The sequence below is a fragment of the Phocoena phocoena genome, chromosome 16, assembly GCF_963924675.1.
Source record: "Phocoena phocoena chromosome 16, mPhoPho1.1, whole genome shotgun sequence".
Classification (NCBI taxonomy): domain Eukaryota; kingdom Metazoa; phylum Chordata; class Mammalia; order Artiodactyla; family Phocoenidae; genus Phocoena; species Phocoena phocoena.
The window spans coordinates 13,880,992-13,896,429 of NC_089234.1; the positions used below are offsets into that span (position 1 = coordinate 13,880,992).

Genomic DNA, 15,438 nt, shown 5'->3' on the forward strand with positions numbered 1-15,438 from the left:
TAAGTCATGATAAAAGTGATCCCTACCCCACTCTTGATTTAGGCCGTGCCTTTCCTCTGGAAAACTGGGTGTCCTAAGATGCTTCAGAGACCCGTGGGTGTCGTCTCATCAGGAAATAACAAAAAGCCCGTTCTAGTAGAGAACCCTGATTGCGGCAGAGCCTTCGGTGTTCAGTCACCACCGAGATTCTGCCTCGGGTTCGTGGGACAGGTGCTGTGCGGGTCCGCTCTGCCATCTCCCGAGGTGGGAACCTTGGAAAGAAAAGAGCTCTGTATTAAAAGCTAGAGTCAACGTTTATCAGCTTCTAGTTGTTTTAAGAAATGTTATTTCAAAGGGATAGTCATACAATGAAAACTGAAGAAAAGAAAAAGAGCAAAAATAACTTTGAACTTGCTGGGGAGGAATTCTTACAAAGCCTCCACAGATTCAGGGTCTTCAGGGACATTATTGTAGTTATCGTAGAGATTTTTGGAGGGAGGTTCTACCTGAATTTTATTTCAGTCAGAACATATTAACATAACCGTGATCCAGACTGACAGAGTTATGAATGAGAAAGTGTAAGTTTTTGTATTTAAATAGGGATGAAGAATTAAAAATTTGAAGGGCAAAACCTCAGGAAGTCCATTACCTACTGAAAATGTCAGTGTTAATAGTAATGGAAAATCCATTCCCGAAAGGTTGTGTGGAGCGCGCCTCTGGCCCAGGCGCCAGTGTCTGCCGATCACCCGTGCGTCTCGGTGGGGTCACCACGGGGACTTTGGCTCCCTGGGTAGAAGCCTGCATCCTCATGGGGCTTGACTGGGAAACCGGCCAGGGACGACTCCAGCCTCATCTGTGTGGCAAATCTAGGTGGAGGTTGGCTCTCCGTCTGGACTGTGGTGCCAGGGGCAGGTGAGAGCCTATCCAGGAGTACAGCCACCTCCCCAGGAGGGCAGGCCAGGGAGAGAGGTGCGCTTCCTCTCGGGCATGTGTCTCCATCGGGGGCTGCTCGTAGGGGTCGTGTGGCTAGTGGCAGGACCAGAGCCAGCTGCTGAGCCAGGACCTGGTAGAGTCTCCTCGTGGAGCCTCTTGGCAGCCGGGGCTTCTCTGCCGTGGCCCCAAAGGAGGGAGAAGCATCCACTCTTTACTTTTCTCCTCCCTTCTATCTGCGAGAAGGAAGGAAGCTTTGCTGGGGCTCAGCCTACCCTCTGATTGCTCCATGGCACCCATCCGTCAGTTCCAGGACGTAATCCCATCGCATCTGCCCGCCTGTCTGTCTGTATCCACCCCTCCCCACTTCTGGGTCCTCTTCAGCATATAGATGTGCAGGATATGGTTCCTTCCCTCCTCACGGTTCCCGTCAGCACTCTCACCCACCTTGTTGCTCCGACTGTCCCCCCAGTATGGGGGCGCCCAGGTCTGTTTCCTGCCTGGATCTCTTTCTGAACCCCAGGCTTGTATCTTCAAGCCCCTCCTGGGAGTTCGATGCCAGAACGTTCAAATAAAGCTCTCCACGTTTCCTCCTGCCTCCTTCTTGGCCAGGGCTGCTGGCATCTGTGAGGGGCACTGTCTCCTCCAGGCTCCCATGCTTGAAACCTCTGGGGCTCCTTGCACCTGCTCACCACCGAGGCCATTTGGCTCGGTTCTCCGCTGGACGGCTCCTCCCCCGTCGTCCCCTCTCTCTCTTCCCAGGGCTCTCCACCCCCGTATGAGCTCCCTCACCTCGAGGCCTGAGTCTCCTGCTCAGCCACCTGGCTTCCCGCCTCCCGCCCTTTAGTACAGTTCGCTGCAGTCAACAGTAGCTCTGATTTCTGTCCTGCCCCTGCTCTAAAACCTTCAGTGGTTCCCTATTACTCACTGACTAAATCTCTCACTCCTCAGGGTTCTCTTCAGCCTGGTTCCTACCAGCTTCCCAATCTCGTTTTTCACACATGAACACAATCACCCTTCTCATTTACACGCTGTCTCCAACCTACACAGTCACTTAGCTTGCCCACCTCAGAGCAGCCTGCAGTGTCCTTCCCTCCTTCAACATCAAGTCTCTCCTGAGCCCTGCATTCTTTCCAAGGCCCCAGCTCTGGCACCTCTGTCTCCTCTGACCCCTCTGGGACATTTCCCTGGGCCCCTCATTTCCATCTGATGAGGCAGGTATTTATGTGTTTGTTTATACCCTACCTGTTTCAAAGAGGATGCAAACCAGCTATCCATCTGCTATTGAGTGCTTGCAAATTAAAGAACCAAAACCCAAGCCAAAAAACAAACCAAAAAAAAACCATTACCTACTAGGCTGTGCGTTATTTGAAGGCAGAGACATAAATGTTTCATCTCTGTGTCGCTGGCAGCTGGCACACAGTAGATGCTCAGTAAACGCTGAAAGGATGAAGCAGACTTTGTTACTTAGCAAGAACCTGGCACTTGTCCCTTTCGTTTTTCTTATTAACTGAAGTTGTGTCTCAGTCACTACTCAGCCAGCTAAACCAGAGGGCACCTTTGGCAGCCACCATGGGCACTCACATCTGTAACAGCCACGCACACAGTAGGTGCTCACACCAGTGCTGCCTGCATTGAGAGTATGCAAGAAGGCCCATGACCTCTGCCTTTCCTTGGTGGCAGGCGATGGGAAGGAGGTGACCCTGGGGTGTCCAACCAGAAGACTCCGACCACCATCTTGTTGACTCCGGAGAGGAAGTTCCACAGTTTCGGGTATGCCGCCAGGGACTTTTACCACGACCTGGATCCCAATGAGGCCAAGCAGTGGCTGTACCTGGAGAAGTTCAAGATGAAGCTGCACACCACTGGGGTGAGCCAGCCTCTCCCTGGCCCCAAGTCCTCCGCATTCGAGAGCCGAGGTTCCTCCAGCCTTTCCAGACCTTGGGGGCCCTCAGGTTTCTCCCAAGCAGAAATAGAATGTCCATTCACCTTGATTTTAGAAACAACCTGGAGCACACGACACTTTTGTGGGACACACAGCACTTTCTGACGTACACATGGGCAGGGAGATATTCAGAACGTTTAGCAACTTGTTTGCTTTGGAAATTGACCAGTCAGAGAGACACTGCCTGGATGGAGCACAGGCATAGGGGGCTGGGAGACCCGTGCTGTGCCAGGAGATCCCCCTTCACCTGCAGGATTGTTGGGAGATCAAGGAATCCTGAAGGAAGGACTTGGGGACGAGGGAGCATTTTGGGGGCTCAGGGTAGTGGTTATAACTAACCAGTTTGGAAGTAACAACCAGCAACAATGGCTCATTAACCTTCTATGTGGGGAAGAAGGTAGCTCAGGAAATCAAGGGCCCAATAATTGGAGGCCCAATGCCTGAAGTAGTTCTGCTTCCAACTTGCCAGGGTTTTGTAAGATGGCCAAGTTGATTAGCACCCTCCCCCAAGCTTCATCGAAATGTTGGGCCATAGGATAGAATTTTTTCAATTTAAGCATTTTATCCCTTAAATTTTCCTTAACTCTCGGTACTTAGAGATGCAGGTTGGTGATAGTGTTTAAGACCACAAACCATGAGGCCAGATGGCCTGGGTTTAAATCCCACCTCTGACACCTTTGAGATACTTAATCCAAGTCACTTAGACTCTCCTTGCCTTGCTTTACCTTATCTGTGAAATGGAGACATGGAGAGTGCTTTTCTTATGGGGATGTTATAAGGATTAAAGGAATCAAAATACACAAAGCTCTCAGAACCATGCCGGTCGGTCCTTAGTTAAAGTCAATTGCTAGCTTCTATTATTTATTGCTTTCATATGTCTGCTTGTTAAGTGTTTGCAGATGACAAAACAAATGTTACTGGGAAACGCTGCAGCCAGCACCCTGCCTTCCAGGGCTCGGTGCTCACCCGTGTGTGTGTCTCTCTCTGAAGCACACTGACTTCGCCTCAAAACGCATCCTTCCTGTTTCACCTGATAGGATTCAGCAGTGCCCAGTAGGAATCTCCTGCAGGTGGAAGCCCAGGAATTTTTTCAATTTGAATTTTTCAATTCCAAGCCTGTGGCTTCCTGATGCCTGGAAGCCGCCTGGGGGCCACCACCCCAAAGCTGGGGTGTCTTTGCTGAGCCCCAGATGTGGGAGGAGTAAGCATGTGTAGAGGGGTCAGGATGATGGGCAGGCCCCACAAGGCCGGTTTAGCTGCTTGATACCCCTTCACACTCCAAAGGCAAAGACTAATTACCCAGCCTGGATCAATCCAGAGACCACACTGATTTTTTTCCCTGGTGGCAATACGTCTTCTGGTTCCAGGAGACTTGGGGGTTTCCTCCTGATTTTTGCTCCCCTCTCTGCCCATTCCCACCCTCTGGGGACTATTTTCATCATTTTTTAATGACCGCAGTCCATCCGGCATCTCACGGAGCATCTTACACCCAAGGACTGCACTCAGCAACTGCTGTAGCTTCTGGCAGAGGAAGGAAGGCAGTGATGCTGGGCTCCCAGTGGATTAGACAGCACAATCCTTAAAATAGGAGCTCTTCTATTTTTGTGACTTGGTTGGCAGCTCATCGGGAAGTGAAAGCTTCATGTCTGTTTAGCACCGTGCACGTCAGTGATTTGGTGTGATTATCTAGGCTTCCATTAGGGGGGTCCCCAAGGGTGACCATGTGTGTCATGTGGAAATAGTATGTAAATTGCATCGGGAGTGGCGTCTGCTGCCTGTTTTTTTTCTTCCTGGGCTCTGTTGCTGCCCCGAAACCTCTGCCCCCAGAGGATCCAGGGAAGAGAGGAAGAGAAGGAGGGAGGGAGGGAGGGAAGAAGGGAGCAGTGGAGGTGGGGCCTGAGGGGAGCAGCCAGGGCCCCCTACACAGTAAGGGGACATTGCTGCCAGCCCTGTCCTGGGGGACGTGCCGTCCTAGTCTGCCCCTCAAACACCAGGAAACACAGACATGGTTCACTGGGTTCCCCAGGTCTCCAAGTGACAGTGCTTAAAGCCAGAAGGCATGTCTCTCCTTCTTTTTACTATTTCATTCCTGTCCCGACTCTAGGACCTCACCATGGATACAGACCTGACGGCAGCAAATGGCAAGAAAATCAAAGCTCTTGAAATCTTTGCTTATGCCCTGCGGTACTTTAAGGAACAGGCGCTGAAGGTAGGTACATGCCAGAGCCTGTGCTGGGGGCAGGGGGGCACCTGCCAGCTAGGGGAGCAGGGACAGCCTCAGGGCAGAGAATGTGCCCTTGTGCACTGCTGGTGGGAAGGGACAATGGTACAGCTGCTGTGGAGAACAGCCTGGCAGTTCCTCAAAAGGTTAAACACGGAGTGACCATCTGCCCAGCAGTTCCAATCCTACGTGTGTACCAAGGGAAATGAAAACATATATTCACACAAAAACTTGTACATGAATGTTTCTAGCAGCACTATTCATGATAACCAAAAAGCAGAAACAACCCAAATGTCCATCAGTGGATGAATGGTTAACGAAATGGGATTCACCCATACACTGCAATATTATTCAGCCTTAAAAAGGAGTGAAGTGCTGACACCTGCTATGGCATGGATGGACCTTGAAAACATTATGCTAACATTCTGCTAAGTGAAAGAAGCCAGATACAAAAGGCCACAAATGATTCCATTTGTAGGAAATGATCAGAAGAGGCAAATCCATAGAGACAGAAAGTAGACTAGTGGTTGCTAGAGGCTGGGGGAGTGGCAGAGGAGTGACTGCCAGGGGGTATGGGTTACTTTTGGGGGGTGATGAAGTTAGATAGCGGGGATGGTTGCGCAACCGTGTGTATATACTAAAACCCACTGAATTGTGCACTTTATTTTATTTTACTTTTTTGGCTGCGTGGACTTTCTCTAGTTGCGGCGAGCGGGGGCTACTCTTCGTTGCGGTGTGTGGGCTTCTCATCACAGTGGCTTCTCTTGTTGCGGAGCATGGGCTCTAGGCCCGTGGGTTTCAGTAGTTGTGGCACAAGGGCTTCAGTAGTTGTGGCTTGCGGGCTCTAGAGTGCAGGCTCAGTAGTCTCGGCGCACGGGCTTGGTTGCTCTGCAGCACGTGGCATCTTCCTGGACCAAGGATCGAACCCACGTCCCCTGCATTGGCCGTGAACCCGTGTCCACTGCACCACCAGGGAAGTCCCAAACTGTGCACTTTAAAAAGGTGAATTTTGTGGTATGTGAATTATACCTCAGTAAAACAAACAAGAGAAAGAAAGGCGGGAGACATGCAGCAGCTGTGCGATCTTGGGCGAGGCGCTCGTTCTCTCTGATACCCACGTTCCTAACATGAAAAGGGGGTCAGATAACTGTGCCTCGTGGGTCGTTTGATAGTAAGTGAAATGTTAGATGTTAACTGCCTCCCTGGGGGCTCGGCAACTATTGACTTGGTAAATAGTTGCTACTGTCCCCCCTCTCCTCCATGCCCCCCACCCCAGACCCCATGGAAGAAGCTGACCAGGTGAATAAGCCCCCTTGGTTGGCCCTTGCAAAGGTTTGTTCAGTGATGGCCCAGAATTAAGAAAATGGCTAATTTCCAAATGGAATATAGCCATCCGCTCGGTGTCCCCTCTCATAGGCATGGTGATGAGTGGGTGTAGATCAGATGATTCAAGAGCCTCGTGTATTAAACTCTATCCAAAAAGAATTGGGAACTTCAGAAGCATTTGGTATTATGTGATCGCTAGAAGAAATTTAGTGAATTCTAGAAATAGAGTAGAATAGAATTCTAGAAATAGGGCTAGAGGGAGACAGAGAGGTGAGGTCGTAACACTGCTTTCATCCATTCAAGTACCTCTTGTTTTGAGTACTTTTTGTGAGCCAGGTGCTATGCAAGTTCTGGCCACATGGAAAGAAACCCAGTGCATACAGTCGATGGGTGGGTGCCATGAGGGGGTAACCGTGGGTGTTGAGTGTTCAGTGAAGGCAGAGGTTCTGCCCGAGGGCAGCAGCAGGGAATCCTCCCCGGAGGAGAGGGATTGTGGGCCTCTAACAGGCAGCAGCTGGAAGGGCGGGTGTTTTGCGCCGGTGGAACGGCCCAGGCACAGCTCAGGGGAAAGAAAACATAGCAAACCGCTGTGGGAGGCAGGCAGCTTGGAGCAGGCGAAGGGCAAGGCTGCAGAGAGAGCGGGAACAGTAAGCTCCGGCCGAGATCCTGTGAAGCCTCGAGGGCCAGGAGAAGGAATTCTTCCTGGGTCGTGGGGAGCCCTCAAAGGATTTCTCGCATGGGTTGCCATGGCCACAAGGATAGCGTTAGAGGAGGGGAGACCATGTGGTCCCAAGGGCCTGCAGGTGGAGGAGAGTGATATGTTAGCACCTCACTCAGATCCTGAAGCAGGTGTGTCCGAGGGCTGAGGGCGAGGCTGAGACTCCAACTGTGGGGTCATTTGAGGAACATGAAAACCAGGGAGATAAAGGTGGTGGGGTGGAGGGAGGGAGTGGTTCCCGGGAACAAATTCTTCTATGAAAAGGGGTGGGGAGAGGACTCTAAGGAAGGAAGTGGGAGGGAGATGGGCTGGGTTCGCTTCAGGAAGAAGGTGGTGACCAGCCAGAGGCAGGAGCAGTAAGGCCGGCGGGGACCTGCGGAAGGGAAGCCGCCATTGGTCCAGGAGACGGCGAAGCAGGAGAGGAGGTGGACCTCTGTCGGCCTGAAGAGAAGGATCTCAGAGAGATTGGCTCAGCTCCTGGAGAAAGATGAAGGCGCAGAGGGAGGTGGGGGCCTCCGGAATAAGAGGAGCAGCCGTGGGGACTCAGGGAAGATGTAGAACTTGAGAATGTCTACGACACTGGAGTGTGTTTCAAGTTGGCCAAGAAGAAAGGTGTGAACATCCCATCTCTCAAGGGAGGGAGGAGGTTGAGGGGGCAGAGGTCAGGCACGGGCGTGGGTAGGTGGGTGGTTGTGGGCCTGTCGGCTCAGCCAGAAGCTTCCGGAACCTTCTCTGAGCAGGGAACACGTTGTAGAGAAATTCCATGCAGAAGAGCTGTTTGAGGAGGTGTATAGGAACTAGGCCCTGCATAAGAGGCTGGCTGGATGTTTGAGGGGCAGGTGGGTTCAGTGCAGAGGGGGACTATTGCATGTTGGACCAGAATAAGCTCAAGTAGAATATCTCAGAAATCACGTCCCTGGAGCAGTCTCACTATTCACTAGGGACAGTCAGTGAAAGTGCCTGACGTGAGATGTTCAGTCAATGCCAGGTTCCTTTCCTTCCAAGCTGATCTCTACCCGCTGGAGAACAAACAGCTCATCAGACAACTTTCCATACAGCCAGGGAAGCCCATCATTCATCTTTGAGCCTTTTCCTGTTTAAAGAGTTTAAAATAGCCTGGATGGTTATAGGCACCACCCTTAGAATCCCTCCCAACCCATCACATGCTCACCTGCTTTTAAAGCCCAGTGCAGACCTGCAAGGAAGTAAAACATGATTAAAAAAACAAAAATAAACACAGACGAAAAATGGCTCTTTCACCAGCAATCCCACTCCTGGACAAATATAGGGAAGAGATGAAAAGATACATGCATATTCAAAAAGATACATGCACCCCAGTGTTCACAGCAGCACTATTTACAATAGCAAAGACGTGGACGTAACCGAAATGTCCATCGACAGATGAATGGATAAAGAAGATGTGGCACACATATACAGTGGAATATTAGCCATTAAAAAGAATGGAACAAGGTCATTTGGAGCGACGTGGATGGACCTAGAGATTATCACACTAAGTGAAGTAAGTCAGACAGAAAAAGACAAATAGCATATGTCATTTATATGTGGAATCTAAAAAAACGATACAAATGAATTTATATATAAAACAGGAATAGACCCACAGACATAGAAAACAAACTTACGGTTACCAAAGGGGAAAGGGGTGGGGAGGGATAAATTAGGAGTTTGGGATTTAAATTAGGAGTTTGACAGTACTATATATAAAATAAGTAAACAACAAGGACCTACTGTATAGCACAGGGAACTATATTCGATATCTCATAATAACCTATAATGGAAAAGAATCTGAAAAAGAACATATATATATATATGTTCATATATACATTCATTCATATATCTCTATATACATTCATATATATATGTGTGTATGTATATCTGTATATATCTATCTGAATCGCTTTGCTGTACACCAGCAATTTACACAACATTGTAAATCAGTTATGCCTCAATTAAAAAAAAAAGTTGTTTCATGTTGGTCTAAAGCAGAGATGTTTTTAAAAACATGTTTATTAAAAAAAAGTTCAGTGAATGTACTGAACCACACACTTAAAAATGGTTAAGATGGTGAATTTTATGTTACGTGTATTTTCTCACAATGAAAAATGAAAAGTTTTTTTTAAAAGGGAAAAAAAAACTTTCCGACCAAAGAGGAAGTTAGTTCAGTGAGCGGGTGGGTCAGCCCCAAGATAACTATGTGAAACAACAGAGAAAATGAGATACCCATTAGGAAGAAGACCGCCGGCCTATCAATCTTCTGAAACATGTCCCCAGAGCGGACTTTGATGCAGAAGCACATCAGTGTGTTTAGGTTTGATTTCAGATTTGTCTGGTGAATGTGGCAACAGGAAGGGGAGGAGAAGAGGGGGACGAGCATCAGTCAGAGGTCTTCTCCTGGCCGGATGTTCCCTGTGTGTTCTCATTTAATCTTGCCAGTAACGCTGTGGGTTAGTGTTCTTCCCATTCTACCGGTGGGAATACTGAGTCTGAGAGCTATTCTAGAGACATATTTTGTCTACCTGGGCCTGGTGGAAACCTCTGATGCTTCCACCCGTCCTGTTTATCCACATGGGTCCCACTGATTTTCTTTTTTTTGAAGAAGAGTTGATTTACAATGTTGTGCCCATCTCTGCTGTACAGCAAAGTGACTCAGCTATACACATACAGACATTCTTTTTTTTTAAATACTCTTTTCCTTTATGGTTTATCCCAGGAGATTGCATATACAGTAGGACCTTGTTGTTTAGCCATTCTAAATGCAATAGTTTGCATTTACCAAGCTCAAACTCCCAGTCCATCCCTCTCTCTCCCCTACCTCCCCATCCCTCCACCCTTGGCAACCACAAGTCTGAGCTCTATGTCTGTGAGTCTGTTTCTGTTTTGTAGATAGGTTTTACATTAACTGAAAGTCAAGGGCAGCACGGTTCTTGCTTAGGTCATGTTGTTCCTACCCTTACCATCCTGCCAGGAAAACTCCACTGATGTGCTGGGCCTGCAGTAAGGTGGGTGACAGTGACACAACTCTGCTAACAAATGCTACCAGTCGTCAGGCATTCCTGTGGGCCAGGCACTGATCAGATAAGAGACCAAAAGTAACAATTTAGTTAAGACCTTGGCCTTTCAAGTCAAGATAGACCTGCGTCTGGGTCCAAACTTTGGCTCTGCTACTTTCTAGCTGGGCAGTCATCACAAAGATACCGAACGTATCTAGGCCTTAGTTTGCCACCTGTAGAAGAGGGGCAAGTGCTAATCTCTTCCTAACAGGATTCTCAAGTGGATTAATGGTGGTTGAGCTATGGAAAGGGCTTAACAAGGTTGACACTGGAGCAAGCTGCCAGGAAGTGAAGCTCTCGGGAAATTATCAATCCTCCCAATAACTGTATGAGCTTACTATTATCCCTACTGTACAGATAAGGAAGCTGAGGCCTGAGAGGTTGTCACTTGCCCTAAGTCACATGACTAGGAAGTGGCCAGAGGCCTCAGATCTGCCCATCTCCCACCTGCAGCCACATCCAGGGAGTGGAAGGAGCTGGGAGCTCCCCCTTTGCTGTATATTTGGAAAACAGACTCTTGTTCCTGACGCTGATAAGTTCGGGGGGGCCGCGGAATAGATGCCCCGAGAGTTCACGGCCAGGAAGCCTGGATTTTCAGCAAAGCCACAGGAGGACCAGCTCTGTCCACCTGACCTGCTGCATTTTCCTTGGCTTTAGGAGCTGAGCGATCAGACGGGTTCAGAGTTCGAGAACTCTGATGTCAGATGGGTTATCACAGTGCCTGCCATCTGGAAACAGCCCGCCAAGCAGTTCATGAGACAAGCTGCCTACCAGGTAAGTGCAGGGCTGGGGGCAGGCAGGGCCCAAGATACACCTGGCAGTGGCTGTCACCCCACTCCAGAGTCCCCCAGCATTCACAGGCCTCCTTGGGGAGGCAGCGAGGGGTCTCCCACAGGTGGGGGGCCAGGAGCCTTCCCATTCCTCAGCTTCCTCCTGGGGGAGCGGTGGGGGTCAGACGGACAAGGGGAGGGGCTGGCCTCAGTTTTCCTTCTGACTTTATTCATTTCCAGGTCTTGTTGCCCCTGTAGGTTCCTTGGGGCTAGGATTGCAAACTGAGGTTCAGAGGTATTTCTCTGTGGGCAAATGGAAGTGAGACCCTCAAGGAAAAGGCTTGGGGAACAAGAATATTTGAACAAGGAAGAAATAAAGACAAGGCCAATGGCCATGGACCAGGCACATCAGCCTGGTGGAGGCCGAAAGCTGCACTTATGCGGCTGGGAAATAAAGGGAGTACGGTTGTCCTCTGCACGGTTCATCTTAGGAGCGACACAGGAGCATGGCATGTACGGGCGCCCCAGACAGGGGAGGGGGCTGCTGGACCTGCCTGGTGGAGGACACCCACAGCGGGGTGACGGCAGTGGTACAGTTAGGGAGCGAGCCAGTCAACATGGCGTCATGGAGCCAGAGCATTCCAGCGTCGATGGCCAGCCCATCCCTCGTGGGTGCAGGGGGCACCACTGGTGCCCAAACCCCCATGGCCTCCAACCCTCACATTGTTTGCGGACATCCTGTGCCACGACGGGGCTCCCACGAGTGTCTGACTTCATGGCAAGAATGGCAGAGGCCGTCCTGACCTGCTGTCCCAGTCCCGGGGACAGAGCTGGCCCCTGTTGTACGTAGTCCCCTGGGTTAATAAATGAAAGCCGACCCTGGGGCCTGCGTCAAGTCTGTGCTGAGAATCAGTTTTCAGAGCCTTCAACCTGAGTGGGCTGGGGAAAATGACAAAGGTCATAGATGTCTCCTTGTCCCCTGCCACACCTCTCAGGAGAGAGCCACCTTTCCCTGGAGACACACCTTTGATGTTGAGTCTGTGGCCACATGTATAAATATAAACCTTTCCTTTCAAAATGCCCATCTAATCAACGCTGATCTCTGAACACAGTCAAATGGCCCCAGGCACCTTGGAGTCATGAATTGTCCTGGACGCTTGAGGCTTTACTCCAGGTGGCAGGTGGAGTTCAAGGAAGGGCAGTGTTCCGCCCCCGCACGCCGCCCCCCCCCCCCCCCCCCCCCCCCCGCCCCGTGCTCTCCCATTCCCTTCCTTCCCTTCCCTGCCCCAGGCTGGCTCCTCTGCTCTCCCCTTCCTCTGTTCAGCGTGAGAATCTGGCTCAGTCTTTGTGTTTGCCAAAAATAGATGTGTTTTTATACAGATGAAGGAAGAAGGTGGAAGTTCCAGAAAGAGGCAACTTCTTTAAAAAGGAAGAGACACAAATGCAGTTTCACTGTCCATGGGAGCCCTGGGCATCAGGGAGTTTTTCCTTGGCGTCAGCCTTCAGGCAGTGTCCAAAGACCCAAAGATGGGACACTGGGACATGGCTGTCTGCTAAGACACAGCCTGGGATCCTGAGTTTTCCCGGGAAGGATACTCAAGAATCATGGTTCTGACTTTCATTTTCCAGCCCATGGGAAGACTTCAGCAACAAACACGTGACCCGGAAAGGGGACAGTTCTTAGTTTTAGCCTGAAAAAGAAAGAGGTGCGGTGACTTGTAGATTGTCGGGGCTCATGGAGCCCTGGGCCGGCTCTTCAAGGACGGTCTCTCTGAGAGGGTGGGGCCAGTGTGGGGAGAGGCCCCTTACACTGGGGAGGCCAAGGGGGAAATCAGGCTGAGGTGGGTGTGGCGTCCTCTAGGCTTTGGCACCTCAGGCAGTAGGAGGGCCAGCAGCTCCTGGGCAGGGCCCAGGTGGCCAGCATGGAGGGAGGGGATGGGGGAATTTGCTTCCTGAGGCCCAGAGACACCCTGTGGATCGGCCTGTCCTCTCCTTGCTGGGTAACGTTTGTCCAGGACAGTGTCTGTGCAGCTTGACGTTTGGCCCTTTGTAGCTCTGATTGGATACTTGTGTTCAGTTTACAGTCACTGGATGGATTTTAAGATGGCAGGTGCCATTCATTCATCCTTTGTTCACTCGTTCATTTATTCATTAAACAGCCTGTACCAGGGGCCTCCTGTGCCAGGACTGTGGTAGGTGCTCGAGTCATAGGACCGGAGCCCTGCTCTCAAATCACTTGCATCCAAGTGGTTCATCGAAGCCATTTGTACTTCTGGCAAGGGGCAGGTGGCATATCAGGGGCAGCCTCTTTAGCCTGTCTTCTGGGAGAGTCTTCATGACAAGATGGAAATGGAGCTTGCTACTCTCCAAAATTAGCATCTCTCCAACTCTCCCTCCTCACCTCCCATTTATTATGCAGAGCAAGAAAGATGCATACCTGTGATGGTTACTCTTATGTGTCAACCTGACTGAGCCTAGGGATACCCAGATATTTGGTCAGACATCATTCTGAGTGTTGCTGTGAGTGTGTTTTAGGATGAGATGAACATTTAAATCGATTAAATAGAGCAGATTGCCCTCCCTAAGGTGGGTGGGTCTCATTCAATCAGTGGAAGGCCTGACTAGAACAAAAGGCTGAACCTTCCTAGATAAAATGAGAGGGAATTCCTCCTGTCTGCCTGCCTGCCTGCCTTCAGACTGGAACACTGTTTTCCCCCTGCCTTTGGACTCCAACTGAAATATCGGCTCCTCCTGGGTCTTGAGCCTGCCGGCAAGGGAATTATACCATCGGCCCTCCTGGCTGTCCAGCTTGCCGGCTGAGGTCTTGGGATTTGATAGTCTCCATAATCGCCTAAGCCAATTCCTTATAATAAAGCTCTTTCTACATATGCATACATCCTACTGGCTCTGTTTCTCTGGAGAAACTTGATAAATACAGAACCTGAGCAAAAAACACAGTTCTTGGCCCACCCAGCTTATGAAACCTGAGAGTACCCACCAGCCCTTCCACCTGATGTGCTGCTGCCTGTCGGCCTGGCTTCTGACAGATGAACAGGAAGGATGAGGAAGGAGGTGGCATGGTTCTCCGTCAGAGCAGCTGGGAAACTGGTCTGTCCACCCCACTTGCCTGTGGCAAGTGGAGCCCCTCCTTCCGGGCTCATGGGAGGCCTCCCGAGCCCAAGTTCATGGCACAGTCACATGGAGGCTGAAGGTCATCCTCCACCGGCCTGGGGGAGGGGGAAGAGGCCTGGACCAGAGCCAGGAGATGAATCTCTGGGCAGCATCTCCCATGGAGAAGCAGGCCTGCAGGGGGTGGGCCTGGGGCCTGCACTTGGAGGACTGAGATTCACTGCCAGTGAGGGCTGCCCAGCACTTGACATGGGGACAGTTTCATCTGTGAAACTTCCAAAACTCCTCTTATGTCAAGTGATAGTTGAGAAAGTGGGTTAAGTCTCCATCTTTTATAATCCACAGCCTCGGGACAGCTTTAGACCCTTTAAGAGCATTCAGTGAAAAGATGGTGGCAGAAAGAACAGCTGATGCCTCTTCTGAGGCCCTCAGAAAAGACCCAGAATGAGGAAAGAGTTCCACTGCATCCTGCGCACGTCATGCACAGGAGGTTGTCCAGTGTGTTTCTAGAGGCATTTTGCCTAAAATGTGTACCTCTAGTAGGTTCCAGAAACCTGTTAACTAAATGATGTTCCCCAGCGTACGCTGATCTCCTCTAACACGGAGTTGCAGCTTGCATTTGCCTCCCTTTCCGAACAAACTGCAGGAAAGAAAGCCAACCCCATGACGCTCAGAAGCCGTGCAGCTGGAGCTCTTTGCAGTCTGACACCAGGCCAGCTGAGTACTCCGCTGGTCTGCCTGTTTTTCTCAGCCGTGGACACAGCCCCTGGCGGATTTGCCTGGCTGACTGCAGGGCCAAGGAGCGGTGGTCGAGGTGGTAACTGCCCACGTCCTCGGCCTCCCTGGAGTGTGGTCTTCTCACCCACCCGCTCCTTTCAGGTGGAGCTTGTGACCAGGAAGCAGGGCGCTAAAAGCTACCACGATGGAGTTCTTGCTGGCCCAGATTCGTGAAGTCAAATGGGGTAGCAACCTCCTTGTTCAGACGCTTTCTGATTGCAGAATCCTCAGGTCATGTTTGAAATGCCCTCCTGAGAAGGGCCGGAAATTGCAGAATAAAGGCTGGCTGGAGGGACGGGTGATTCGTTCCTTCGGCAGCTGCTCTCTGAGCACCTACTGTGTGCTCCGGGGCGGGAAGACCTAACTGCTGCCCTTAGAAGATGTACCATCTTGCAGGAGAGGCTAGACAGGTCCCCATGGATCTATAGTCGGGGGCAGAATATGCCAGGTGCTGGGCCGGGGGCCGAGCAGAGGGAGAGCTCACGTTGGAACGGAACAGTGGCCTTGAGATACCAGCTCCAGAGGCAGAATTATTGAAAGCGGAGAGAGAGCTCTCCTGCCCCGGTTGACCCTGG

General features: G+C 50.8%; 1 protein-coding gene across 1 annotated transcript in view; it reads left to right on the forward strand.

Moving 5' to 3' along the window:
• HSPA12A (heat shock protein family A (Hsp70) member 12A) overlaps positions 1-15,438 on the forward strand; it is a 144,879-nt gene that overhangs the window by 118,020 nt on the left and 11,421 nt on the right. The window contains exons 4-6 of the mRNA XM_065894350.1: positions 2,593-2,779; positions 4,959-5,063; positions 10,845-10,961. Of these exons, the coding sequence (XP_065750422.1) occupies positions 2,593-2,779; positions 4,959-5,063; positions 10,845-10,961 (409 nt within the window). The remainder of the gene's footprint in view (positions 1-2,592; positions 2,780-4,958; positions 5,064-10,844; positions 10,962-15,438) is intronic.